Below are 26,995 nucleotides of genomic sequence, written 5' to 3'. Positions count from 1 at the left end.
ATGACATGCAAGCAGAACATCTATTACTCAAATGAACAAATACAGACTGTCTGGGCCTCCCTGGAAATGGAAGACTTTGAGATATTCACATTCTACAATGATACACGAACAGCTGAATTCAATGAAAGGTTTTCAAAGGCAAACATTACTTTTTTTGACCAGAAGTTTATTGATATAGCTTTAACACGGTATATTGATAATGCCCAAATATTCTGCAGAAAAATTGATGAGATGCTTCAAATTAAAGGTGAGTGACTGATAGAGAGCTCTAATCTTTCTCTTCAGCAGAAATCACATAATTAAAGTTACTTTGTCATTTGAACCTGAATATTTTAAAACTGTCCTATGGGCAACCGCTCGGTGGTAATGTGGAGACCCAGTTATTGTAAAATGTGCCGTGTCCTAATTATGAAACAATAGTAGCATTAGTAAAAATCATGGACTTTATTGGCACAGAAAGACAAGTGTAGAAAAATTAAAATTTTTTATCATCTGTAAATTTTATACACTTGTCTTCCTGTGCCTATAAAGTCCATGATTTTTGCTAAAGTTACTATTTTCCCATTCTGAACAAAGTGACAGTACCCCCTGATAGTCCCCATCCATCAGTGCTCCCCCGCTGTCTCTCCAGTCAGTCCAAGCCCTCACTCTACAGCTCTAATGGAGGTATGGGGGAGCCTGTGACCTCCCTCAGGTAACATTACTCCAGCCTGTGTGGCCAATTTCCTAGCCTGAACACTTCTCTGCAGAGGGGGCAGGAAGGTCATTCACTTAGATAAACTCCAATACCAGAGCTTACCTAGCAAAGCATTGCTGGATATGTGAGTACAAGCCGTCCCTGAGTTACAAACATCTGACTTGCATACGACTCATACTTAAGAACGGAGACAGCGTGACATCACGCTGGTCATTGAAATCACCAGGCAGCCATCTTGCTGCTCACCGCATGCTGCTACCTACTATGTAGAGGACCTGTCAATGCTCCCACATCACTGCATGGCCAGGTAACCCTTCCCTAGGTTATCTAAACCATAAAAATATTTTTTGACTGAGGTTACATTTAAAAGATTTACCTGTTCAAACCTACATACAAATTCAACTTAAGAAAAACCTGGAGAACCTAACTTGTATGTAACCCGGGGACTGTCTGTATATTTTTCTGAAGCAGGCAGGTGACAGAGTTGTTTGAGAATGAGTATAGTAGCTTTAAATTATGGATCAAAATGGCTCTCAGAGCCAAAAAGGAAGTTATTGCTGGAAAACTAATGACATTAAAAAAAACCTCCTCAGCATGTGAATCTTCAAAATATCATATTTCCACTTGATCCATCTCCAAAATTAACTCTTTAGTATCCACGTGTACCTCAACAAAATGAAAAACTACATATAGTGCATTATCCTCAAGAATAAAAGTTAAAGCAAAAAACAACTCTCAATGTGTATTTGTGTTCAAAATACTGTATGTAAAAATCACCCAGTGTCCACTTCAATGTGGCTGAATTGAATACTCTTACCCGAAAAAAAACTTGTATATAGCTTTACATCTCATTCCTCATAAGAATCCACTCAAGGCTGATCCTACGGATGCATCATCATCCTCATAAGGAATACCTCCAAAGAAAAACATATCATATTGTAGTATCCTTTGGACATGTGATAAGTGCTCCCCTCTTCAACACCACTAGTGAAATGAAAAAGCACTCTCCACCACCTTCCAAACCATGTACCTTACCGGACTATAATTGTCCAATAGCATAACTGGAAATTAATAGGAAATGGCTCCTCTTAATCCACACTAATCCAATCTCCAATCGCATTGAAGCATCATATCATAGTTCAAAAAGAGAAAAGACCACATAGTGTAGTAAGTTGTATAAATGGTCTACTTTATTAAAAATGTGCTTACAAGAAATAACCTCTAAAATTGCATGTATCCTCAGTGAGAAAAGCGTAATGTCCATCCAATACAGCATAGGATAGGGTATACAGAACCTCTCTCAAGATGGCCGCTCCGCTACTTCCGGTTTATGTCTTACGTCCGACATCATGTCCCTTGACGCGTTTCGTCACTTCCGACTTTTTCAAAAGGGGTTATCTAATAACATTGTCTGAACAGGATAGCAGATAATATACTATACAGTGGCAAGAAGAAATATGTGAACGCTGGTTTTCTGCAGTAATTCACCCTTAAAATTTGATCCAATCCTCATCCAACTCACAACAATAAACAAACACAATGGGGGTTATTTACTAAAACTGGAGAGTGCAAAATCTGGTGCAGCCCTGCATAGAAACCAATCAGCTCCCAGGTTTAATTGCCAAAGCTTTATTGAACGGGCTAAAGTTAGAAGCTAATTGGCTGCCATTCACAGCTGCACCATATTCCAGTTTTAGTAATGCCTAGTACACACAATCAGAAAATCATACGAAAAATACCTCTTCTGAAGCGATTGCACGATAATCTGATAGATCGTTAATACACAGTTTTCATCCGAAATTATTTGAAGGAACAAGCATGAAAATTCTGCTCATACAATACCAGATCGTATGATTTTCTTTAATCATTACAGTTTTCATCCGAAAATACAATACGAATACATTACATCCCTTCCAAATCTTCTTTCTGTTGTTTGAAAATTTTCGTATCTTTAGTGACCTTTTCACTTTTAAAATAAGACTAGCATGACGTCACGTCCGGTCCGAGGCGGATGTACACAATTTTTTAAAGCAAAACAAAAAAAAATTATTTTTTGATCTTTTATTTTTTAAGGTAAAGGAGAGATTTGGGGTCTTTTTGATCCCAGATCTCTCCTTAAAGAAGACTTGTCATCCTTATTTCTATCACAAGGGATGTTTACAATCCTTGTAATAGGAATAAAAGTGTTAAAGAAAAAAATAAAGGGACAGTGTAAAAATAAAAAATAAATAATTAATGTGCCCCCATCCTTCCATGCTCGCACACAGAAGTGAACGTATAGGTAAGTTGAGCATGCATATGTAAACTGTGTTCACGGCACAGATATGAGGTATTGCTGCGAAGGTTAGCTTGAGAGCAATAAATCTACTGCTAGACCTCCTCTGTAACTCTAAACAGGTAACCTGTAAAAAATTTTAAACCGTTGCTTATGGAGCTTTTAATTACCGTAGTTTGTCACCATTCCACGAGCATGTGTAATTATAAAGCATGACATGTTAGATATCTATTTACTTGCCGTAACATCATCTTTCATATTTTACACAAAAATTGGTGTATATATTGTGTTTTTTTTTAAATTCTGTAAACTGTATTTTTTTCCAACAAAAACTGTGTTTGAAAAACCTCTCTATATATTTATTTATTTAATGTTTGGGGGGGGGGGTTATGAGTAATTTTCTATCACAGAATATTAATTTAGACTTGTAAAATAATCTGCCAGAAAATGCTTTAAGTGGTTTTTAGATTAACTGAGACCAATCCACCTCAGGTTCCTATCTAATCCAAGCCTGGGCAGAATGTTCCTCTTCATTGGATGACATTGAGGGCTTCACTTACAGACTGGCTAATTATGGAGAAGATCTGGTGTCTTTAAATATCATAGAAAAAGTGTGGGTGGCTGGGAAAGCCCCTTACTCTCAGACTGTTCAGAGGATCTTGGAGAAGGACAAAGCTGCAGCAACCAGCATTAACGATGTATTGATGCACTATTGCCCTTCACTGGCCACCATTTATTCAACTGTGGGCAAGGAGACATTTTCAAGAAAGAGTAAGTATCAATAGTGAACTCTTAAAACTGATGTCCTGGGAAAATACTAAATTATATTTGAAGTCATTCTTTGACTCAATGAACAGTCCAGGGGTATTCTTTTTGATATTTGTATTTTTTGGTAACTTGAATGGGGATAGGGAATTGAGCAGGATATTCCAAAATTATGTATGAGGGTTCTTCAAGATGTTTCTGCACTTTTTTTAACTCGTATATATAAAAGTGCGGAATCTTTTTGAAAACCCTTCATACAAACTGGAGGATGCTTTCTCTTCTGTGTCACTATGAGCTAAGTCCTTGTACAAGTAAAAGAATGGACTAAGTGTTGTAGCCAGGGCTGCTGATAAGGGGGTACCACCAGTCCCCCTCATACAGAAGTATGAGGCCCAGGCACACAGGGGAGCCCAGGCAGGAGGCACAATTGCATGTGGGCAGGACAGGGAAGGTGATTGGTGCAGTGATGTAGACAATTACAGGAACCAGTTCCCTGTGTTTCCTTCCCTGTAGCAGCTGAAAGTTAGCGGGAGGGAAAGGGAAAACAGCTTTCAGGGACACACAGGAGAACAATTCCTGTAACTGCCCGCTCCCCCCCACTCGTGCACCGATTACCTTCTGTATAGAGCATATCCTGTTCATTCATCAGAAATGCAGCTCAGGTTGCAGAGAAAGGAATTGAAGAATCTGTGTGAGATATCAGGTCAGGTATTTTACCCTATCCACCCCCCAAAAAAAAATAAAAAATGATTTACAAATTGTAAAAATAAAATAACAAGATAGTAACAGCATTTTTTTAAAATTGTAAAAAATATTTAAAACATTAAGGGCTCATTCACAGTGGTTCACACAGGTTCTCTGGCCCATACAGTGTGAACGAACAGGTTGTGTGGCTGGAGCCATGTGTTACTCTATGAAGATGCAGCGGCCTTATGAACACAGCCACAGGTCATAATTTGACAGGTGTGCAGGTGCAGGTGAGTGGCCTCAAATTTCAGTGTTCAGCGCCATACACCTGCACCTGTCAAATTCGAACCTTCGGCTGTGTTCGTACAGCTACTGCATCCCCATAGCATAACATAGGCTGCCTGCACACATTGTACAGGCCACAGCGCACATGTGAATGAGCCCCAAGACCTAATTCACAAACAGAGCTTTATTTATGAACTCAGTACTGTTTCATATTTTATATGTAGTAGGAATTGTGTACGTTATGTTGTGTTTGTGTCCGCTAATAATGATTTTAGTGCATTTTTAGCAAAAATATAGTTTTAAAATTTTCAGGGAGGGGGCTGGCAGGTAGGTTGTACAGGGCCTTGTGATTTCTAACAGCAGCCCTGGTTGTAGCAGTAGCTTGGATAGGATAATATTCCTCTCTGGACAGTTCAAACAAAGTCCTTTCTAGAGAATTTAATAGACTAATGCAGGCCATAGATGGGTCGAAAACCGACCGTTTTTTTTTTAAAAAAGAAAAATCGGTCGTTCAATAGGCCGAAGTTACCACCAACGGTAAAAAAATCGGCCGATTTTCATCCCATCTACGGCCGCCATTTAATTACTTCTGTACCTGCAGAGAGCTACGCTATTATATTTGACATGAAAAAGTATAGCGGTTACAACATTGTATCAATTTGTATCCATTTCGGATACAGATGGTTTTATTCGGATACAAATAGATACATTGTTGCAACCGCAATACTTTTTTCCTGCCAAATATAATAGCGGACTGGAATTCCTCATCTTCTTTTTATTATTCTTTTTCTTCTTCTTCTTTTTCTTCTTTTTATTCCTCTTCTTTTTCTTCTTCTTCTTCTTTTCTTCTTCTTGCAGGTCACGGCTCATGCGCAGATTTTTTTATCGGAAAAAAGATTAGCCGATTTGCCCATGATTGCCACGAAAATCAGCCGATCGGCAAAATCGTCTGATTTTTTTCCAACTTTACCGATAAAAAAAATGTGCCAAAATCCCGAAAAACGGCCGACCAATTAACCCACTAACGGTGCGAAAATCAGACGATTTTTTTTTTATCGGCTGAAAAATCAGCCGATTTTCGACCCGTCTACTGCCTGCATATGATCTTCAGAACACTGGACACTTTGTCCCCTTTAAACAAACAGTTGACTCCCTAACACCAGAGGTGTGGCAGCAGCACACAGTCTCTAGAATCCATCACAACTGTCTGTATTTACAATGTCTTCAGACGATCGGTTGCCTACTTCCAATCCCATGGCTGTGATCTTCCCCTCAGGGACAAGACCATTCTGTTTTTTCTATTCTTCCATGCGGAGGCCCTCAGTGTTAAGGAGCAAGCCAGCAAGCCGGCTGCCATGTCCTTAACAAAGAATGAGTCATCGGCTGTAAACGGGGTTCCCTGCTGACAGCTGAATGTAAAGAAAACAATTGCCAGCAATGAAAAATTGAGAAAAAACCAGTGTGAGCCCCCCCAATATTTATCAGACGTTTATCTGAGCTTGTAGCCTGGAAGGCCAGAGGGGCATGAGGGGCAAGTGAACCATACCAGGCAACAGCCCTTAACATGACTAGTGCAAATTAGTGCAATATTTGATACTGTTTTTGATAAACAAATGCATCATCATCTGATTCAATGAATAGAGCAGCAATTAATTATGAATGAATTCTCAAGGTGCTCATCAGATATTTTGGTTCTAATTTTGCCCTTCGTGTGCTTTATCCGTGAAAATAGTTGCCCACAAATATAGGTGCTGGCAAAAACTGATGACATGAATAAGGCGTGATTGCGAAGAGTGGGATATTTTTCTTGAGAAGATAAAACTTATTAAAAAAAATCAACATTTTTAAGTAAGTTTACAATTTTGTGTTGGGCCTCATTCATGGCTATCTTGGGCCTCATGTCGCCTGTGGGCCGTGGGTTGGACACCCCTGATCTAGAAGTTTGTCAGCTTCCCCCACACATTTATGTTCTTGAATTCTGTGACATGTAGTCACCATGCCCTGTGAGTAGGCACTGCTGTGTCAGAGATTTCATGGATACTGTCTTGTAAACTGCAGAGGTGCTGAGAAGAGGAATCACAGCTTACAGGTGGAAAAGTGCCATGGGATATGTAGTCATTAGAAATTTAAAGTATACAACAGAGGAGAAGCTGCAAAGCATGCAGGTAATCAAAGAAGTTTGGGAAAGAGATGATCAAACAAGTGTATATTGACTTGTCATATATAACTATTGTTTGTACTGTTATTATAATGCTGATGTTATATAATTAAAGCCTATCCTGTGACCACAGAACTCCTTTAAATATTATGTAAACCCAACATTTCAAATTCCTGATATGTGCCTGCAGTAACAGGTATTTGTAAAATGTATCCTGTTCTCTTTGTATTGCTTCCTTTGTGTGAAATCCCTGGTGTTCCTGCCGTTCCCTCTGCTTTCCTATTAAAAACTGACAGTAGTCAGGAGAACACAGTGTGATCAGTTTTCTAGGTGTGCTGAGAAGTGAACCTGTTCTCCTCAATGATCAGGCTCAGGGGCATCGCTACAGGGATCAGTGGGGTCGCAATTGCAACCTGGCCTCATACTCCAGGGAGCCCATGCGGCTCCCCTGTACACCTGAAGAGGATAGGTGGCGGAGACGGCATATGGAGGAACTGATCCCCTCCATTTTTCTCCTGCAGCCTTGCTGTGGCTGCAGAAGGAGAATGGAGGGGAACTGTTCCTCTATATTCTGCTCCTTCCACCCCTCCTATCCAGGTCCTGCTGCCCTGTGCTCCTGTGTGCTCTCCTGGACCCCCTTGTCTCCCACAGCTCTACTGGGTTTCCACCTTCTCCTCTCCAGCCAACTGTTGTGGGTGATGCATTCAGGATGGGGAGCGGTCATATGTCATTTACCAACCACCTTTCCTTTCCTTTTGGACAGAGTCAGTGATTGGTACCGATCACTGACTGTTATTTCACCAAAGCCTCCAACGACACTCCTAATATAAATTGTAAAAAATAAAATTAATTTAAAAAAATAGAGTAGTAAAAAATAATAAATAAACAAAATAACAAAAATAAAAAAACTACTGACAGCAGTGGCGGAACTACCAGGGTCACAAAGGTCGCAATTGTGACCAGGCTCTGGTGTTCGGCCACTGTGGGAGGCCCCAAAATGGCAGTAAGAACATGTAAAAGGGTCTCACTGCTTGACCATAATAAAGGGTTCTGAAATGAGAGTAAAGGGTCCTGGGATCAGTGAGAAAGGCTCTGGAGTCAGGGGAGCCCTTCATGGTTTCCTGCAATGGGCCCTTAAGGTTCTAGTTATGCCTCTGATTTGAATACAAAAGAACTCACTCATGACCCTTTTCATTTTATTATTTTTCTCACCACAGTGTATTGCTGTGGTGTGCTCTACAGCTTTTTTTGGGGTGCCACTGAAAGCAAAAGGCACCATAATGCATCGCACTGTGCTTGGTGCATTGGTGTAATGCTAATGTTTAACTGCAAATGTCTATAACATGATGGTGTGAATGGGCAAAAATGTAATGAACTACAATTCATCCCAATCAGGTATAAAACTTTCCTAGATCATTTTTATGTATGGCTAGAGGTACTGAAGTGCCCATTTTTAACCCTGTAGAGAGCAAAGCTCTATATCAGCCTTTCTCAACCTTTTCAACACAGAGGAACCCTTGAAATAGCTTTCCAATCTCAGGAAACCCCTGCTAAACATTACTTTATCTGCAACTCATAATACATTAGTGTGCTGGCCACTGGGAAGAATGCTCTTTACAGTTGTGGTCATTTAGAAGAATTCCTTACAATTAGCTAAAAGGAGGCATGAATGGGAACTTATCTAAGATGCAGAAATTTCTCATTGCTCAAAGAATCTCTAGCAACCTCTGGAGGAACCCTGAGTGAAAAAACCTGCTTATAGCAATGTTTCTTAAACTACAGTGAGGAACAGAAGTATTTGCACACCCTGCGATTTTGCAAGTTCTCCCACTTAGAAATCATGGAGGGGTCTGAAATTCACATTGTAGCTGCATTCCCACTCTGAGAGACAGAATTAAAAAATAAATTCAGGAAATCACATTGTATGATTTTTAAAGAATTGATTTGTCTTGCACTGCTGAACATAAGTATTTGAGCACCTAAGAAACAGCAAGAATTCTGGCTTTCAAAGACCTGTTACTGTGCCTTTAAAAAGCCCACCTCTACTCTATTCATTAATCTAACTTTGTAGCACCTGTCTGAGCTCTTTAAAGACACCTGTCCACCCCACAGTCAGTCAGACGCCAACTACTACCATGGGCAAGATCAAAGAGCTGTCAAAAGACACCAGAGACAAAATTGTGGACCTCCACAAGGCTGGAAAGGGCTACTGGGCAATTGCCAAGCAGCTTGGTGAAAATAGATCAACTGTTGGAGCAATTGTTAGAAAATGGAAGAGGCTAAAGACGACTGTCAGTCTCCCTCGGACTGGGGCCCTATGCAAGATTTCACCTCGTGGGGTATCACTGATGATAAGAAAGGTGAGGAATCAGCCCAGAACTACAAGGGAGGAGCTGGGCAATGGCATGAAGAGAGCTGGGACCACAGTTTCAAAGGTCACTGTCAGTAGAACAATACGCCGTCATGGTTTCAAATCATTCATTGCACGGAAGGTTCCCCTGCTCAAGTCATCACATGTCCAGGTCCATCTGAAGTTTGCCAATGACCCTCTGGATGATCCAGAGGAGGCATGGGAGAAAGTCATGTGGTCAGATGAGACCAAAGTAGAACTTTTTGGTCTAAACTTCACTCGTCGTGTTTGGAGGAAAAAGGAGGATGAGTTGCATCCCAAGAACACCATCCCTACTGTGAAGCATGGGAGTGGTAACATCATGCTTTGGGGGTGCTTTTCTGCGAGGGGGACAGGACGACTGCACTGTATTAAGGAGAGGATGAATGGGGCCATTTATTGTGAGATTTTGAGCAACAACCTCCTTCCCTCAGTCAGAGCATTGAAGATGGGTCGTGGCTGGGTCTTCCAACATGACAACGACCCAAACCACACAGCCAGGATAACCAAGGAGTGGCTCTGTAAAAAGCATATCAAGGTTCTAGAGTGGCCTAGCCAGTCTCCAGGCCTAAATCCAATAGAACATCTTTGGAGGGAGCTGAAACTCCGTGTTGCTCAGTGACAGCCCCGAAAACTGACAGATCTAGAGGAGATCTGTGTGGAGGAGTGGGCCAAAATCCCTGTTGCAGTGTGTGCAAACCTGGTCAAGAACTACAGGAAACGTTTGACCTCTCTAATTGCAAACAAAGGCTTCTGTACCAAATATTAACACTGATTTTCTCAGGTGCTCAGCAGTGCAAGACAAATAAATTCTTTAAAAATCATACAATGTGATTTCCTGAATTTTTTTAAAACATTCTGTCTCTCAGAGTGGGAATACACCTACAATGTGAATTTCAGACCCCTCCATGATTTCTAAGTGGGAGAACTTGCAAAATCGCAGGGTGTTCAAATACTTCTGTTCTTCACTGTATATGTCAGGACCAAAGCTGGGTTGTGGGTTTATATGGGATGAGTTGCCACTTGACTTTATTTATTATATCTTTATTAAGTTTAATTCACATACATCATATAACAATATTTTTTCCATATCAAAAATTCTTACACTAAAACAAACAAAGAAAAACCCTACTCACCCCCCCTCTCACCCATTCCCACTCCTCTCCCCGGTCACCTTATCCCTCAATTAACCTCATTCCTTCCTTTACCACAGACTTCCCCTTTTCTTTCATCTTCCTTCCTCCTCCGTCTTCTTCCCCTTCTCTTTTTTCTTTCCTTCACATTCCTTTCAGTTCTGCATAACTCTAGGTTTTATAAATTATCCACTCCTCCCACGCTTTTTCTAAATTCTTTGGTTTTATCTTCTGCAATATGGTATAGTTCCTCCATTCTATACACATATTCCACTCTGCTAAAGCAATCTTTTATTTAAGGGGTTTTCTTACTCTGCCAAAATTTCAGAATCAACCCTTTAGCTGCATTTATTAAGTGAACTATTAAAAACATTCTTATATTGCTTCACCTTGAAGTCTGCTTTATGAATATACACACCTAAGGGTTATTTGGCATTCTTGCTCCTGTTATCAACTTAATTAGTTGAATTATTCCTTGCCAAAACTCTTGGATATTAGGGCAATCCCACAATATACAGTATGTGCCATGGTTCCTTCAAACCCACATCCCCTCCAACATAGCAGTGAATTTTGTGATTGTTGTTTATGTGCTACACTCAAATTTTATTTTCAAATTTACAGCACTATGGGCCAATCTAAACATTTTCTTCTTATCATGCTCCTCTAGTTTTGTTCCAAACTCTTTTTCACATTTCTCAAGGTACGGTGGACAAACAGCTCTTGCAATATTAGTAAGAATCTTATAAATACAAGAAGTTGTATGTTTACATTTCGTCTCCTGACTAAACAATCGTTCCAGAGGATAATACTGTCCACCGTCCTTAATGGTTGAGGAATAGCTGATACAAAATGCCTCAGTTGGTGGTACCACCACACCTCTAACCTAAAAAACAAATCCCTCTTATCTTTTAATTCTAAAAAAGAAAGCAACTCCCCTTTTCCGTGATATCCTTCAAACATGCATTTTTACTTTTTATCCAGTTATCTGCAATGTCTTCCTTCCCTGGTGGGAAAAAATCTGTTCCCTCCAGTGGAATTAATAGTGAATTATATTCCCATCCTATTCGCTTATGTAATCTATCCCATTTTCTTAAAACATTCCATGTTAAAATACTTATGTTTTCCGAAAAAGTTTGGTATTGTTGTGGAAGCCATATTATCTTATCTAACTGTGACCCACTTAGTGCATTTTCTATTGTTACCCATATCTTCTCCAGTGTATTGTAAATCCACTCAATCATTTGTGAAATCAGTAGAACACGATAATACCTCTTAAAATCCGGCATGCCTAAACCACCATTAACCTTATCTCTACATAATACTTCAAAACTAACTCTTGGTTTTTTATTTGACCTAATGAATTCACTTATCATTTTCTTATGGTCTTAAAAAATGTAAATATATTGGAAGCATATGGAACTATAACCATTTTTATATTTTTGCGGCCCAACCACGAGAGTACCCCTACAGACATTTTCCTCAATTCTTCCTTAACTTTAATTACAAGTGAGATATAGTTTATTTGGTAAAGATTTTTCCAAGAGGGAGTGAGCTTTACTCCTAAATAACTTAATTCTCTTTCTCTCCAAACAAAAGGGAAGGCTTCTTGCAAGTTCTGTTTTTCTAACTTTGAGACTCAAATATTCTATATCTCTGATTTTGAGGGATTGATCTTCAAATTTGACAGTTCGCCATAGTATTTTAAAATTTTTATTAGATTGGGTAACATTACTGTAAGGGACCGCCCGGCGGTACTACTAGCACTCCACTGAATAGGCGTCCCCAGGGCACGGAATCTAAGTCCCAGGGTGCTTGTTCACCAGGGCCCCTGATGGTGGGGATGGACTTGGAGCTCCCTGAGACCAGGTCGTGACTACTGGGTGCGCCCGTCAGTGGTAGTAGTATGCGCAAGGGGCTCCCACGGGGAAGAGTCTGATGTGAGGAGGTCGGAAGACCCCACTGCAAGGGATGGATGGATGGATGAGCGAGGTCAGACGGGCCGGGTCGGTAACAGAGAGGACGGCAAGGTACAAGGCAGCGGGCATAGAATGGTCGGGTCACACGCCAGGTCAGCAACAGCAGGTCAAATCCAATAGGGGGCATCCAGGAGAGAGGTCAGGCAAAGCAAGGGTCAGAGCAGGAGAAAGCAGCAAGGTCAGGTTCAATCCGGGTCAAAACTTACAAGGGGTACAGGATCACAGGTTCACAGGATGCAGGGAAGACCAGAAGGCACTGAATGACAGCTCAGGGCCACCTAAATATCCCGCCCTGCGCTGCCATTGGTGCCCAGCGGGCGGTCGCGGCTTCTACTGCGCATGCGCGAACTCGAACGCCGCGGCCGGCCCGGACCTAGTGCCCGTGTCCCTGCACAGGGCAGTGCACTGCGCCTGCGCCGGGACCATCGCGGCAGGGATCGAGGAGATCCCTGACATTGCCCCCCCCCTACGGGCAGCCTCCGGATGCCCACCCGATCTCTCCACCACGGGTGATCGCGAAAAAACCTCCGGACAAGCCTGGGTGCATGGACATTATGGGCTGGTTCCCAGGAATTGTCCTCAGGGCCATAGCCCTTCCATTTGATAAGGAATTGGGTCTGGCCTCCCCTCCTTCGACACTTCAGGATTGTTTCAACCTCAAACTCTTCTTCTCCCTCGACCGTTACCGCTTCCGGGGGTCTAGATTCCCGGTCAGGGAAGGCATCTGGGACCACTGGCTTCAGCAGGGACACATGGAAGACCGGGTGGATCTTGAGCGTGTCAGGGAGGACGAGTTCGTAGGCTACTTCGTTAACCATCCGTTTAATGCAGAAGGGGCCTATAAATTTGGGTCCCAATTTCTTTGACGGGCAAAGCATCTTTAAATTGGACGTCGCCAGCCAAACCTTCTCCCCAGGCCGCAATACCAGATCTCCTCTCCGTTTCCTGTTGAATGCTTTCCTGTAGTCTTCCTGGGCCCGACTGATGGCCTCTTGAAGCTTCTTATTGTTCGCAGCGAAGAACGTTACCACATCTTGTGTTGCTGGTACTGGGCATTCCGAAACCAAATCCGGGAGGAAGACTGGGTGAAAGCCATAGTTGGCAAAGAACGGGGACTGCCCTGTTGCTGAGTGGCGGGCGTTGTTATACGCAAATTCCGCTAGAGGTAGAAGTGGCAGCCAGTCATCTTGAGTAAACGAAGTATAGCATCTTAAGTATTGCTCTAAGGTCTGATTGGTCCTTTCGGTTTGACCGTTAGTTTGAGGGTGGAACGCAGAGGAGAGAGATAATTTGATGTCCAGGGCTTTGCACAGTGCTCTCCAGAATCTGGACGTGAACTGGACCCCTCGGTCCGAGACGATGTCTTCGGGGACCCCATGCAACCTGACTACCTCACGAATGAAGACTCGCGCGGTCTCGGCCGCCGAGGGGGTTTTCTTCAACGGGATGAAGTGGGCCATCTTGGACAAGCGGTCCACGACCACCAGGATTGCCGTGTGGTCTAGGGATGGCGGAAGCTCGACTATAAAGTCTAATGAGATCTTTTGCCAAGGCCGTTCAGGAATAGGTAAGGGTCGCAGCAGACCCCAAACCTTGTTTCTTGATGGCTTGTTCTTCTGGCAGGTGACACAGGACCTTACATAGCCCTTACAATCCTTAGCCATGTCTGGCCACCAGAATGAGCGTCTGAGAAGTTCCAGGGTCTTTTCTGGGCCAAAGTGCCCCGCCATCGGGTGGTCGTGGCAATGCCCCAAGACCAGGGTTCGGGCTTCTTCCGGCACCACAATTCGATCTTCCCTCCATAGGAGTCCCCCCTTGTTCTGGAGCGGCCCTCCGCCTGAGGTAGAGAAGTTTGTGGATGCCTCCATTAGCCTGGAACGAAGGTCCGACTGAAGGACCAAGAAGTTACCCGAGGATAGGATGGTGTCGGGTACTGGGATCTCCTTGGCGTCTTCGTACATCCGTGATAACGCATCCGGCTTAGTGTTCTTTGATCCCGGCCGGTACGTAATGTGGAAGTTGAATCTTGAAAAGAATAGTGCCCATCTCGCCTGTTGCGGGCGTAGGCGCTTGGCGGTTCTCAGATACTCTAAGTTCTTGTGGTCAGTAAATATTAAGATGGGGTGCACAGCACCTTCCAGCAGGTACCTCCATTCCTCTAACGCTGTTTTGATCGCTAGTAGCTCTCGATCACCGATATCATAGTTCCTCTCCGCTGGGGTAAGCTTCCGTGAGAAGAACGCTACAGGGTGGAGCAGTTCCTTGGTGCCTTTTCGTTGGGAGAAGATGGAGCCTACCGCATTCTCCGATGGATCTACCTCCAAGATATAGGGCAGGGCGGCGTCTGGGTGACCCAAAATGGGTGCCGAAGTGAACAGCTTCTTCAAGGCTTCGAAAGCTCCCTGCGCTTCTGGTGTCCATCTGAATCGGGTTCCCAGCTTGGTTAGCTGAGTAATGGGGGAGACCAGACCCGAGAAGTTCTTGATGAACTTCCGGTAAAAATTTGCAAAGCCGATGAATCGTTGGACGCCCTTCCTGTCTGTGGGTTCAGGCCAATCCAATATTGCAGCGACCTTCTGGGGATCCATCGCGACCTCCGCGGTGGAGATAATCAGGCCCAAGAAGGCAATGCTGGATTGTTCAAAACAACATTTCTCTGCCTTGGCGTACAACCCATGCTGCCGCAACCGCCCCAATACTTTTGCTACATGTATTCTGTGTTCCCCCAAAGACGGGGAGAAAATCAGAATGTCGTCTAAATAAACGATCACAAAGACATCCAGAAAGTCCCCAAAAATATCATTCACAAAGTGTTGAAAAGTGGCCGGAGCATTGCACAACCCGAACGGCATGACCAGATATTCAAAATGACCGAAGCGGGTGCGGAAGGCCGTCTTCCACTCGTCCCCCTCCCTTATGCGAATCAAGTTGTACGCCCCCCTCAGATCCAGCTTGGTAAAAACCACTGCTGACTTTAAACTTTGGAACAGCTCTGGTACTAACGGTAGTGGGTAACGGTTTTTTATCGTGACCCTGTTCAATTCCCTGTAATCGATACACGGCCTTAAGGTTTTGTCTTTCTTTTCAACAAAGAAGATTCCCGCCCCCGCCGGTGAAGTGGAGTGGCGGATGAACCCCTTCTGGAGGCTATCCTCGATATATTCCTTTAGGGCCCCCAATTCGGGCTCTGAAAAGGGGAAGATTCGCCCAAAAGGAATTTCTGAGCCGGGTAACAGGTCAATGGGACAGTCATAAGGGCGGTGGGGGGGTAGAGTATCGGCTCCCCGTTTGCTGAACACATCTAGAAACCCATGGTAGACTGCAGGGATTACTTGTTTTAATTCAGCTTCCCCCTCAGAGCACAGGAGGATTTGGGGGGCCCCCGGGCCCGAAGTGCGGCAGTATACCCGACAGTATGGGGAAGGGAACGTGATTACTCCGGTCTCCCAGTCAATCTGGGGGTTATGGGCCCGTAACCATGGGAGCCCCAGAATGACTGGGAAGAGGGGTGAAGCTATAGCATCCAGGCGGAGGAGTTCCTGGTGCTGGCCGGCAATGACAGTGGTGATGGAGGGGGTTTCCTGGTTCACTACCCCCGATTTTATTCGGGAACCGTCGGCCAAATAAATATTGAACCCCTTCTGTTTCAATTGGAGGGGAATACCCTGCTGGTGAGCAAAATTAATATCCAAGAAGCAGCTGCATGCCCCAGAGTCAATTATGGCCAATACTTCCACGGTCCTTTCTGGAAGCTGAAAGGAAAGGGGTACCACTAAGTATTGGGATGGACCAACATTGCCAATGGATAAGGAAGAAGAGGTGCACTTACTCAGTTTCTGCGGGCAGGAACGTGCCATATGACCAGCTTCGCCACAATAGAGGCACAGGTTCTGGGATCGTCTGCGCAGATGTTCCTCTGGGGATAGTTTAGGCCGTGCCAGGCCGAGTTGCATGGGTTCGGGGTTATCTCCAGGTGGCCGGTTTTGGATGATTGGCCTAGGTGTTTGACTGGGACCTTGAAATGATCCCCAGGGATTTCCATGACCCTGGCCGGACCTCTCAAACCTGCGTTCCCGCAGTCTACGGTCAATTTTAATGGTCAGTGCTATTAAGTCCTCTAAAGTCTCAGGTACCTCCACCCGGGCGAGCTCATCTTTCAGGCCTTCTGATAGGCCTATACGGAACTGATGCAGGAGTGTGAACTCGTTCCAGCGAGTATCCCCCATCCACCGCCTAAACTCAGCTGCGTACTCCTCCGCCGCTCGGCGGCCTTGCCGGAGCGTGTACAGAGTAGCTTCAGCAGAAGCTGCCCGCTGTGGGTCATCATAAAGGATGGCCATTGCATCAAAAAAACTGTCAACCGAACTGAGGTGAGGGTCATTTTTTCCCCGTAATCGATGAGCCCAGTCTTGGGGTTCACCCTGCAGGAGGGAGATGACGAACCCCACCTTCACGGATTCAGTCACGAAGGTTCAGGGTTGTAGCTCAAAATAGAGGAGGCAGGACTCGCGGAATGATCTGAAGCGTGTGCGGTCCCCGTGGAAACGTTCCGGTAAGGGTACTCGGGGGTCGGCCGCCGGGAGTGGTGTGGATGCCCCAGACACCAGCACAGGGGCTGCTACGGCTGGAGGTGCCGGGCCGGCCGCGGCCTGTGGGACGGGAACGGATATAGTGCAGGTCTGGAATTGGGTTTCAATCTGCTGACATCTATCCTGCAGGGCCGATACGGCCTGTGTCAAATTAGACAGGTGCCTGCAGATCTCCTCAAGCGGCGAGGGACCTCCTCTAGACTCAGTCATGGCCTTCTGGTACTGTAAGGGACCGCCCGGCGGTACTACTAGCACTCCACTGAATAGGCGTCCCCAGCGCACGGAATCTAAGTCCCAGGGTGCTTGTTCACCAGGGCCCCTGATGGTGGGGATGGACTTGGAGCTCCCTGAGACCAGGTCGTGACTACTGGGTGCGCCCGTCAGTGGTAGTAGTATGCGCAAGGGGCTCCCACGGGGAAGAGAGTCTGATGTGAGGAGGTCGGAAGACCCCACTGCAAGGGATGGATGGATGGATGAGCGAGGTCAGACGGGCCGGGTCGGTAACAGAGAGGACGGCAAGGTACAAGGCAGCGGGCATAGAATGGTCGGGTCACACGCCAGGTCAGCAACAGCAGGTCAAATCCAATAGGGGACATCCAGGAGAGAGGTCAGGCAAAGCAAGGGTCAGAGCAGGAGAAAGCAGCAAGGTCAGGTTCAATCCGGGTCAAAACTTACAAGGGGTACAGGATCACAGGTTCACAGGATGCAGGGAAGACCAGAAGGCACTGAATGACAGCTCAGGGCCATTTAAATATTCCGCCCTGCGCTGCCATTGGTGCCCAGCGGGCGGCCGTGGCTTCTACTGCGCATGCGCGAACTCGAACGCCGCGGCCGGCCCGGACCTAGTGCCCGTGTCCCTGCACAGGGCGGTGCACTGCGCCTGCGCCGGGACCATCGCGGCAGGGATCGAGGAGATCCCTGACAATTACTCTAGGGTTCATGACATAGAATAACATGTCATCTGCATAAGCCGCAACCTTATGTTCTTCGTTCCCAATCTTAATTCCTTTTACATCTAAAGACTTGCGAACGGTCGCCAGAAGTGGTTCCAGTGAGATAACAAAAAATAGTAGTGACAAAGGGCAACCCTGCCTTGTCCCATTATACCTTTTGAAGAATTGTGACAATGAACCATTAACCTTCACTGCGGCTGAAGGAAAGCTATACAATTTATTTATCCACTGCATCATCTTATATCCAATACCCAATGCTTCCAGTGTGCTCATCCTGAACCCACAATCTACCCTGTCAAAGGCTTTTTCAGCATCGAATGACATTATCAATGCCGAACCCCTCTCTTTCTTACTTTTTTGAAAGGAGCAATGATCTTGATCCATTGTCTTTTCTTTCCCTCCCTGGTACAAATCCTACTTGATCAATATGTATCCAATCCATCATCAGATCCTTCATCCTGTTTGCTAACAGCTTTCAAGTAGTTTTGTATCTATATTTAAGAGTGATATTGGCCTATAACTAGAACATTGGAAGGGGTCCTTTCCCTCCTTTGGTATAACTGTGATATTTGCCTGCAGAGACTCCTTCCTCATGTCCATCCCTTCTCCCAATGCGTTCATATATCTACATAATTTGGGCATAAGCTGTTTCTGAAACTTCATGTAATATCTCAGTGTAAAACCATCTGGTCCCGGGCTTTTTCCTGTTGCTGTAATTCTCAATACCTTACTTATTTCTTCACAGAGATTAATTTTTCTAATATTACCAATCTCTCTTCCTCTATCCTGGGCAGTCCCACTTTTCTTTCGCTTTCCCCCTCTGATTCTTTTGGGTTACTGGGTTTTAAATCACATAACTTACTAAAATATTTTTGGAACGTTTTAGCTATATCAGTGGTTGAATAATTCATTTCACCATTTTCATGTTTTATTTTTTCTATATAATTCCTTCTTTAGCTGATCTACTCTTCATATTAATACGCTGCTGCTGATACTTTTCTTTTGCTTTTACATCCCTATAACGTTTTAACTTTAGGCTTCCGGTAATTTTCCTTTTTCTTCTTTTTTTCCCTCCTTCCTCTTTCCCTTTAAATTTTTCAGGTTAAATCATAAAGTCCAAACAAATATTCACTCTCCTCCAACTATGAAAAGTACAACATATTAGAATTAGCCTCTTCTTTTCTTCCGAACCTCCTCGGGTGACTCCCTCCTTTACTTGTTGCTTTGCCCAGGACCCCACATGTAGCTTCTTAATACATCCTGACATCTACTTCTCATTTATAAGTTAACTGTATTAATTAAGATGTCAAAAGGCAGGTGTCATTACTCATTGGGGTCGCTGGTCTCTTCGATTGTAAGGGGGCCACCATCCATGGGGGGCTGACTGACTTCTAATGGTTTTCTCTGCTGTCTCCGCTCCTCCACTGTGCACAGAGCGCTCACTGCCGGAGCTGTATCTTTCACTTTTCCTGAGCCTAGGATCGGTCTCCTCTCCTTTCCGATGGTCAGCATGCAGTGGCTCCCAGGATGCACCCTTTCGGTCACGTGGATGCACCCAGAGTCTTCTGCTCCAATAACCTCATCCAGCTGAGCGGAGCCGCAGCCAGCTTCGACCACTACTTTCTCTTCCCCGGTCAGCAGTCAGCACATCCAGAGCCCACACAGGATGTCAGGAATGGACTGGCCAGCAATGGTGGGACTCACCTGCCTTATGAGCTGCAGTACCAGGGCTGGCCAGCGGGTGCTGCCAGCAATCAGAGACTCAACCTTGCAGCCAGTCAAACACCTGGAACTGATTATACTGGTGTATTTAAGGGATGGCCAGACCTGCAGACTCTGCCTTGGTGTGTGTTTCTCCTGGGCCCTGTATCCTGTTCCTGCTCCCTGTTCCTGTTCCTGTCTGATTCGTTGCTGACCCTGCTCTGATCCCTGGCTTTGTCTGACCATTCTCCTGCTCCTGATCCCTGGCTTGTCTGACCATTCTCCTCTGCCTGACCCTCTGTACCACGCTGCCCGCTACCTGCTGAACCTGGCTTGTGACCCCGACCATTCTCCGCTTGCTCCCCCTGTACCTACCTGCCCGATTGATATTGACCCGGCCTGCCTGACGACGCTTGCATTGTATGTACTGTCATCTGTGGGTGGTTGGTTTGGTTTGTTTGCACTGTGTTATGTTTTAGTATTGCACTGCGTTTATGTTTGTATTGTTAGTGTTAATAAATTATATTGTTTATAACATATCTGAAGTCTGCGTTTCCCTGCGTCAGTCACACACCTCTGGTCATACCCGGGAGCCCTGACATTACACCAAGGCCAATCCTGACCAGAAGTGGCTGCACAGGGAAGCCATCTTGGTTTGTTGATGGGAAGGATGGATCTTGATGAGGTTATGTATTTATATCTGCTAGTGTTTGATGACAGAGAGTATGCTTATCAGACTCTGAAGGAGTATCCCAGGGATGAACTGCTAGAATGTATACGGATCGCTCATGTTCTAGTAGATCAGGGCACAGAATTCTCTGAGGTGCAGCCATTGATTCAGATTTGTGCGGAGTTGGTTTCATCTGGTACCCCCGAATGCAGGGATGAATTTTTGCCGCCATTTAGTGCCGACCAGGTAGAGTCCCTGGTATGGTTATTAGAGGATGATGTGGATTACTTTCTGGAGCGTTATTCTGCACGTTCACCACAGATTCTAAGAGATTGTATAAACTCAGTGCAGTCTTTGGTCAGACAGGCTTTGTGTAAGCTCAGCTTTGTTCAACCCATACTGCAGACATGGACAGATTTGTTGCACCCAGCCTCAGTCAGCTTACAAAAACCCAGTCCTGCTTCTAATCTATTTCCTCAAAGCTCTATTCCTGCATTCCCAACAGCTCCTCCTGCCCTGCTATCTACCGCATGTCAGTACCCTGTTCCCACTCGCTGCACCTATCCTGCCTTTAACCCTGTAAAAAAACCCTCTGTAGCAACTGTTCCCTCCTCTGTTCCATCCTCCAGCTCTTCTCTGTCTCCAGCTGCTCCATTCGTTTGCAGACCTGCGTTTACTTGCAGTGCTCCAGTAGTTAAAACCAGAAAAAAGCGAAAATTCTTTCCAACCAGTACCATCCTGCCAGTATCCAAACCGTTGAGCCTGCTGTCTGAGAACCTGCCTTCCGTGGTTCAGCCTGGTGCCTCGGCACCCGCACTTCAGCCTGAGGCCTGTACCCAGCCTGATGCCTGTACCCAGCCTGATGCCTGTACCCAGCCTGATGCCTCTATTCAGCCTGATGCCTCTATTCAGCCTGATGCCTCTATTCAGCCTGATGCCTCTACTCAGCCTGATGCCTCTACTCAGCCTGATGCCTCTCTTCAGCCTGATGCCTCTCTTCAGCCTGATGCCTTTACTCAGCCTGATGCCTCTACTCAGCCTGATGCCTCTACTCAGCCTGATGCCTCTCTTCAGCCTGATGCCTCTACTCAGCCTGATGCCTCCACTCAGCCTGATGCCTCTACCCAGCATGATGAACTGATCCAGCCTGATGATCCTATTAGACCAGTTGACTCGATGCCCGTTGTTGATCCAGATGATCCGGTACCTGATCCGGTGCCCGCTGTCGTGCCAATTGACTCAGAGCCCGCTGTCTTACCTGGCGACTCGGTGCCCACTGCCTTGCCAGATGACGCGGTGCCCGCTGGCGAGTCAAATAACCTGATGCCTGGTGACCCAGTGCCCGCTGTCATACCTGGTGACCCGATGCCCGCTGTCGAGCCAGACGATCCAATGCCTGGTGACCCGGTGCCCACTGCCTTGCCAGATGACGCGGTGCCCGCTGGCAAGCCAAATGACCTGATGCCTGGTGACCCAGTGCCCGCTGTCATACCTGGTGACCCGATGCCCGCTGTCGAGCCAGACAATCCGGTACCTGATGACCCGGTGCCCGCTGTCGTGCCAATTGACTCAGAGCCCACTGTCGTGCCTGGTGACTTGGTGCCCACTGTGTTGCCGGATGACGCGGTGCCCGCTGTTGAGCCAAATGACCTGATGCCTGGTGACCCGATGCCCGCTGTCCAGCCAGACGATCCAATGTCTGACCCAGTGCACGCAGTCATACCAGTTGACTCGGAGCCCACTGCCTTGCCAGATGACGCGGCGCCCGCTGTCGAGCCAAATGACCTGATGCCTGGTGACCCGATGCCCGCTGTCCAGCCAGACGATCCAATGTCTGACCCAGTGCCAGCGGTCATGCCAGTTGACTCGGAGCCCACTGTCGTGCCTGGTGACTCGGTGCCCGCCGCTCCGCCTGGGGGCCCAAGACCTGTCGCTCCGCCTGGGGGTCCGGCGCCCACCGCTCCGCCTGGGGGTCCGTCGCCCGCCGCTCCACCTGGGGGCCTGAGACCTGTCGCTCCGCCTGGGGGCCTGAGACCTGTCGCTCCGCCTGGGGGCCTGAGACCTGTCGCTCCGCCTGGGGGACTGGCGCCCGCCGCTCTGCCTGGGGGCCCGATGCCTGTCGCCCCGCCTGGGGGCCCGATGCCTGGCGTCCCGCCTGGGGGCCCGGTGCCTGTCGCCCCGCCTGGGGGCCCGGTGCCTGTCGCCCCGCCCGGGGGCCCGGTGCCTGCTGCTCTGCCCGATAACCCGGTGCCTACTGCAACGCCCGGTGGCCCGGTGCCTGCTGCTCCGCCTGGTGGCCCGGTGCCTGCTGCTTCGCCTGGTAATCCAATGTGCCTCTGCCCGGAGTCCAGTCTGATGTGCCTCTGCCCAGAGTCCAGCCCGATGTGCCTCTGCCCGGAGTCCAGCCCGATGTGCCTCTGCCCGGAGTCCAGCCCGATGTGCCTCTGCCCGGAGTCCAGCCCGATGTGCCTCTGCCCGGAGTCCAGCCCGATGTGCCTCTGCCCGGAGTCCAGCCCGATGTGCCTCTGCCCGGAGTGCAGCCCGATGTGCCTCTGCCCGGTGTGCCCCTGCCCGGTGTGCCGCTGCCCGGAGTCCAGCCCGATGTGCCTCTGCCCGGAGTCCAGCCCGATGTGCCTCTGCCCGGAGTCCAGCCCAAGGTGCCTCTGCCTGGTGTACCTCTGCCCGGAGTCCTGCCCGGTGTGCCAGTCTTTGATATCCCGCCAGTTACCAGACCCGGGCGGTGGAACATTTTGCCCAGCTAGGACTGTTTGGAGCGTCCTGAGGCCGCTCCTTAAGGGGGGGTACTGTCAGGAATGGACTGGCCAGCAATGGTGGGACTCACCTGCCTTATGAGCTGCAGTACCAGGGCTGGCCAGCGGGTGCTCCCAGCAATCAGAGACTCAACCTTGCAGCCAGTCAAACACCTGGAACTGATTATACTGGTGTATTTAAGGGATGGCCAGACCTGCAGACTCTGCCTTGGTGTGTGTTTCTCCTGGGCCCTGTATCCTGTTCCTGCTCCCTGTTCCTGTTCCTGTCTGATTCGTTGCTGACCCTGCTCTGATCCCTGGCTTTGTCTGACCATTCTCCTGCTCCTGATCCCTGGCTTGTCTGACCATTCTCCTCTGCCTGACCCTCTGTACCACGCTGCCCGCTACCTGCTGAACCTGGCTTGTGACCCCGACCATTCTCCGCTTGCTCCCCCTGTACCTACCTGCCCGATTGATATTGACCCGGCCTGCCTGACGACGCTTGCATTGTATGTACTGTCATCTGTGGGTGGTTGGTTTGGTTTGTTTGCACTGTGTTATGTTTTAGTATTGCACTGCGTTTATGTTTGTATTGTTAGTGTTAATAAATTATATTGTTTATAACATATCTGAAGTCTGCGTTTCCCTGCGTCAGTCACACACCTCTGGTCATACCCGGGAGCCCTGACACAGGAGGCTGACAAGAGGCAGGTGAGAGGGGATCAAAGAGCTCTCCACAGTTCAGCTGTAGGCATTGGGAGCTCCCATACCTAGCATCCGCCTGGTATCATGTTCCGGCCCCTCCTCACTTCAGGAGATTGCTTCTTCTACGTGCCACTTGACTTTATGTCCAACACTACCCTCTCCTCAGACTGCCAATGCTGTTATCCAAGGGATGGGATTTCCCCATCTCACATATCTAACTGTGTAACATTTGCAGTGGAGATGGGGACCTGTTTCAAGGGAATTTTCTGTCCATAGGTTAAACTTTCAAGGAAGGAGGCAAGCAGTGGAAATTTCTGTATTTCTTTCGTGATACGTGTAGTTCATCATATGACAAACCTTTGTTATTTAGATTTGGACAGCATAGGTTTTTCCTTTGCCCTCTGGATCCCAGATTTCCCTTCGATTCCTCTCTTGGAGACAAAACAGGAAGTGAATGGAAATTCTTTTTTAGACAACTGTAAAATACTGGATTTCCTGTCACTATCTGTCCCAGTGACAGTGTTCACCAAAATAAATAGAGAGGGTGAATCACAGACAGCACTTAAAAACCAAAACAAAAGTTTGAACCCTTCCACATTCTATCCAAGGGTGAAATAAGAACCTTGGCTGTAGATAAACATTAATAATAAACTAAATCTATCCATTCAGTCATATCCGACCCTTGGCGATTGCATGGACTGTCACTCGTAAGCGACTTATTCAATGAATTCTCTTTGCAATTATTTTACAGGGTAGGTTGCCAGGTCTTTCCCCAACCCCTACCATGCAGGAAATCTCACATGGCCAGGGATGAAACTAGGACAATTTAGACAGGAGCCAATTAACCTACCAGCATGTCTTTGGAGTGTGGAAGGAAACCAGAGTACCCGGAGGAAACCCACGCGAACATGCAAACTCCATGCAGGAGGTGCCATGGTTGGGAATTGAACCCATGAACCAATTACTGCAAGGCAGAAGTACTAAACCCTAAGCTACTGTGTCGCCCAATAAACTAAATGATACATACCAAATACATGTCCTTATTCCTTGGCTCTACATGTCCTTCCTGCTTTATGTTAGATGGAAATAGCTATTCTGAAACAGATCACATATTGTATAAGCCTTTAACTAGTGGGGTTTTTTATATTGACTTTTCTCCATTAATTTCAGTCCAGCCACAGGTCTACATGACCAGGAAACCTTATAACTCTGACATAGAGGTTATCTGTATGGTGAATGGCTTCTATCCAAAACCAATCAATGTAAGTTTGTGGAAAGAGAACAAAATGGAGGATGTAATGTCAACTGAAACTCTACCCAATGGAGATGGAACTTACCAGATAACAGCGTTGATAACTGTAAATGTTCGAGAACAGCAACGTGTCTACTGCCAAGTGGAGCACAGCAGCTTGAAAGAACCTCTAATAGTATATCTGGGTAAGTAAACTGTAAAGTACTGGAATGTATAAATTTGCCAGAAAAAAATCATAGAAATTATAACATTGGCTAAATATGGGTGTAGGCAGGTACAGGCATTCTTCCCGTCTATAGGCAGAACTGTGCCAATGCTACAAGGGAAAAGGAGTCTGGTGGGAGAGTGTCCCGTTAGTGCTCTCTGGGAAGATAGGCTTCTGGTTTGATGCCAAATTCCCAAAGAGTTCAGGCATCCATCTTAATGAGGAAGCCTTTAAATAAGGGATCCCATGTCATTTGGGCATGTTTTGAACAAGTGGCAGGGTAGGGAAAGACACCCCCTGGTTAGGGACAGTGCTTAGCACAGATAAAGATTCCTGACAAGTAGGGAAAACTGAAGAGCATTCTCAGTATCTCTTGTAGTGAGCAAGTTCAACTGTGGGTATACAAGGAACCGTAACCCCTCCAACAGAGGCAATCCTCTGGTAACCTTACCGTGAAGTCACACTGCAGATGTTTTACCAAAACTGATACATTGTCCAGTGTGTGCTAATATTATCTTATTGTGATCACTATAAGACTATAAGACTAAATAAAGGCCCTTTGTGTGTGGCTCCTCCCGAGCAGGTACCTTGTCTTGTACAGTGGCTGTTAAATTCACAAGAAAAGAGTTGACAGTTTGATAATCTATTTCACCGGTGTCATACTGGCGTTCCTCCAGCTGTTGCCAAACTACAAGTCCCATGAAGCATTGCAAGATTGACAGTTACAAGCATGATTCCCAAAGGCAGAGGCATGAAGGGACTTGTAGTTTCGCAACAGCTGGAGGGCCACCAGTTTGACACCACTGATCTATTTCTTCTGAAATAGCAGGAGGGTCTGGGCTCAGTGAAGCTAGTATTTTTTGGTTATGTAAAGGAGCAGAGGATGTACAGATAGAGTGGCACAATTAGCAAGATTGCTGACAGCTTGCAGAGGAGAGGGGTAGCAGAGGCTATGCAGCCTCCATGTGCACTATCCATCATGCTCCCTCTCCTCTGAGCTTTCACTCAGAACTGCCATCTCCATCATTTACTGTGGTCAGATGGTAGGGGAAGGGCGGAGAAGCCAGCTATCCAGCAATGCTGCTCAGGAACTACAGCCTAGGTTTAAATTAGGACAAGTGCTATGTGAGCAGGTTCCCCTGGGGGATTTAACAAACCTTTTATACTTGTTGCGATACTTCTTTAAAGTTTATGAGATTTTAGTGATTGGGTTCACATACCTTAAGCGGACTTCATGTAATATTTTCTATTTAACGGTAGCGGTTGCTCTCATTTGGCTCGGCATTACATTTTAACATTTTTTTAACTTGTTTTATCACCTCTGCAGATAAGGAACATCACACCCCGATCCGACAGGTTATAGGAATAACAGTTTCTGTGGTGTGTGTGGTTGGACTGGTGTGCTTTGTAAAGTTGTATAAAAAGCGCAGGTAAGACATCATCATCAAGAGATATAAATGTATTATGGTGGAAAACATCCCTTGGAATCCATAATCATTACTAAACACTAGAAGAATGACTTCACAAGATCATCCCCTTAATTTTAATTTTCCACCCAAATTACATTTTTTTAATTATAATTTTATGTGCAAATTACATTTTTCATTCTGTAGTGAATAATATTTTTCTTTCCTTTTAACCATTTCTCTGCCAGGCCCTGTGTTCCACTTTTAAACCCAGCTGGCCAGACTATTTTTCAATATTTCCATTGCTTTTTTATTTCTACCTTACAGCTTTTAGAATTTGTAAAAGACCCCGAAACCATATATTTTCTGAAAGCACATGAACAGTAGAATAAAAAGGTG

The 26,995-nt window shown here is 46.1% G+C and overlaps 1 protein-coding gene across 1 annotated transcript; it reads left to right on the top strand.

The window, feature by feature from the left end:
• Positions 1-26,624, top strand: LOC149456939 (antigen-presenting glycoprotein CD1d-like). Its single transcript, XM_089684224.1, has 4 exons — positions 1-247; positions 3,465-3,743; positions 24,904-25,170; positions 26,518-26,624. The coding sequence occupies exons 1-4, from the start codon at positions 1-3 to the stop codon at positions 26,622-26,624; spliced, it is 900 nt and encodes a 299-aa protein (XP_089540350.1).
• The last annotated feature ends 371 nt before the right edge of the window (positions 26,625-26,995 follow it).

Source organism: Staurois parvus, unplaced genomic scaffold (genome assembly GCF_062004578.1).
Source record: "Staurois parvus isolate SC_StPar_1 unplaced genomic scaffold, SC_StPar_1.0 ptg000340l, whole genome shotgun sequence".
NCBI classification, from domain to species: domain Eukaryota; kingdom Metazoa; phylum Chordata; class Amphibia; order Anura; family Ranidae; genus Staurois; species Staurois parvus.
Note: the sequence above shows the minus strand (reverse complement) of the source record. Positions and strands in the feature narration are given on the sequence as shown.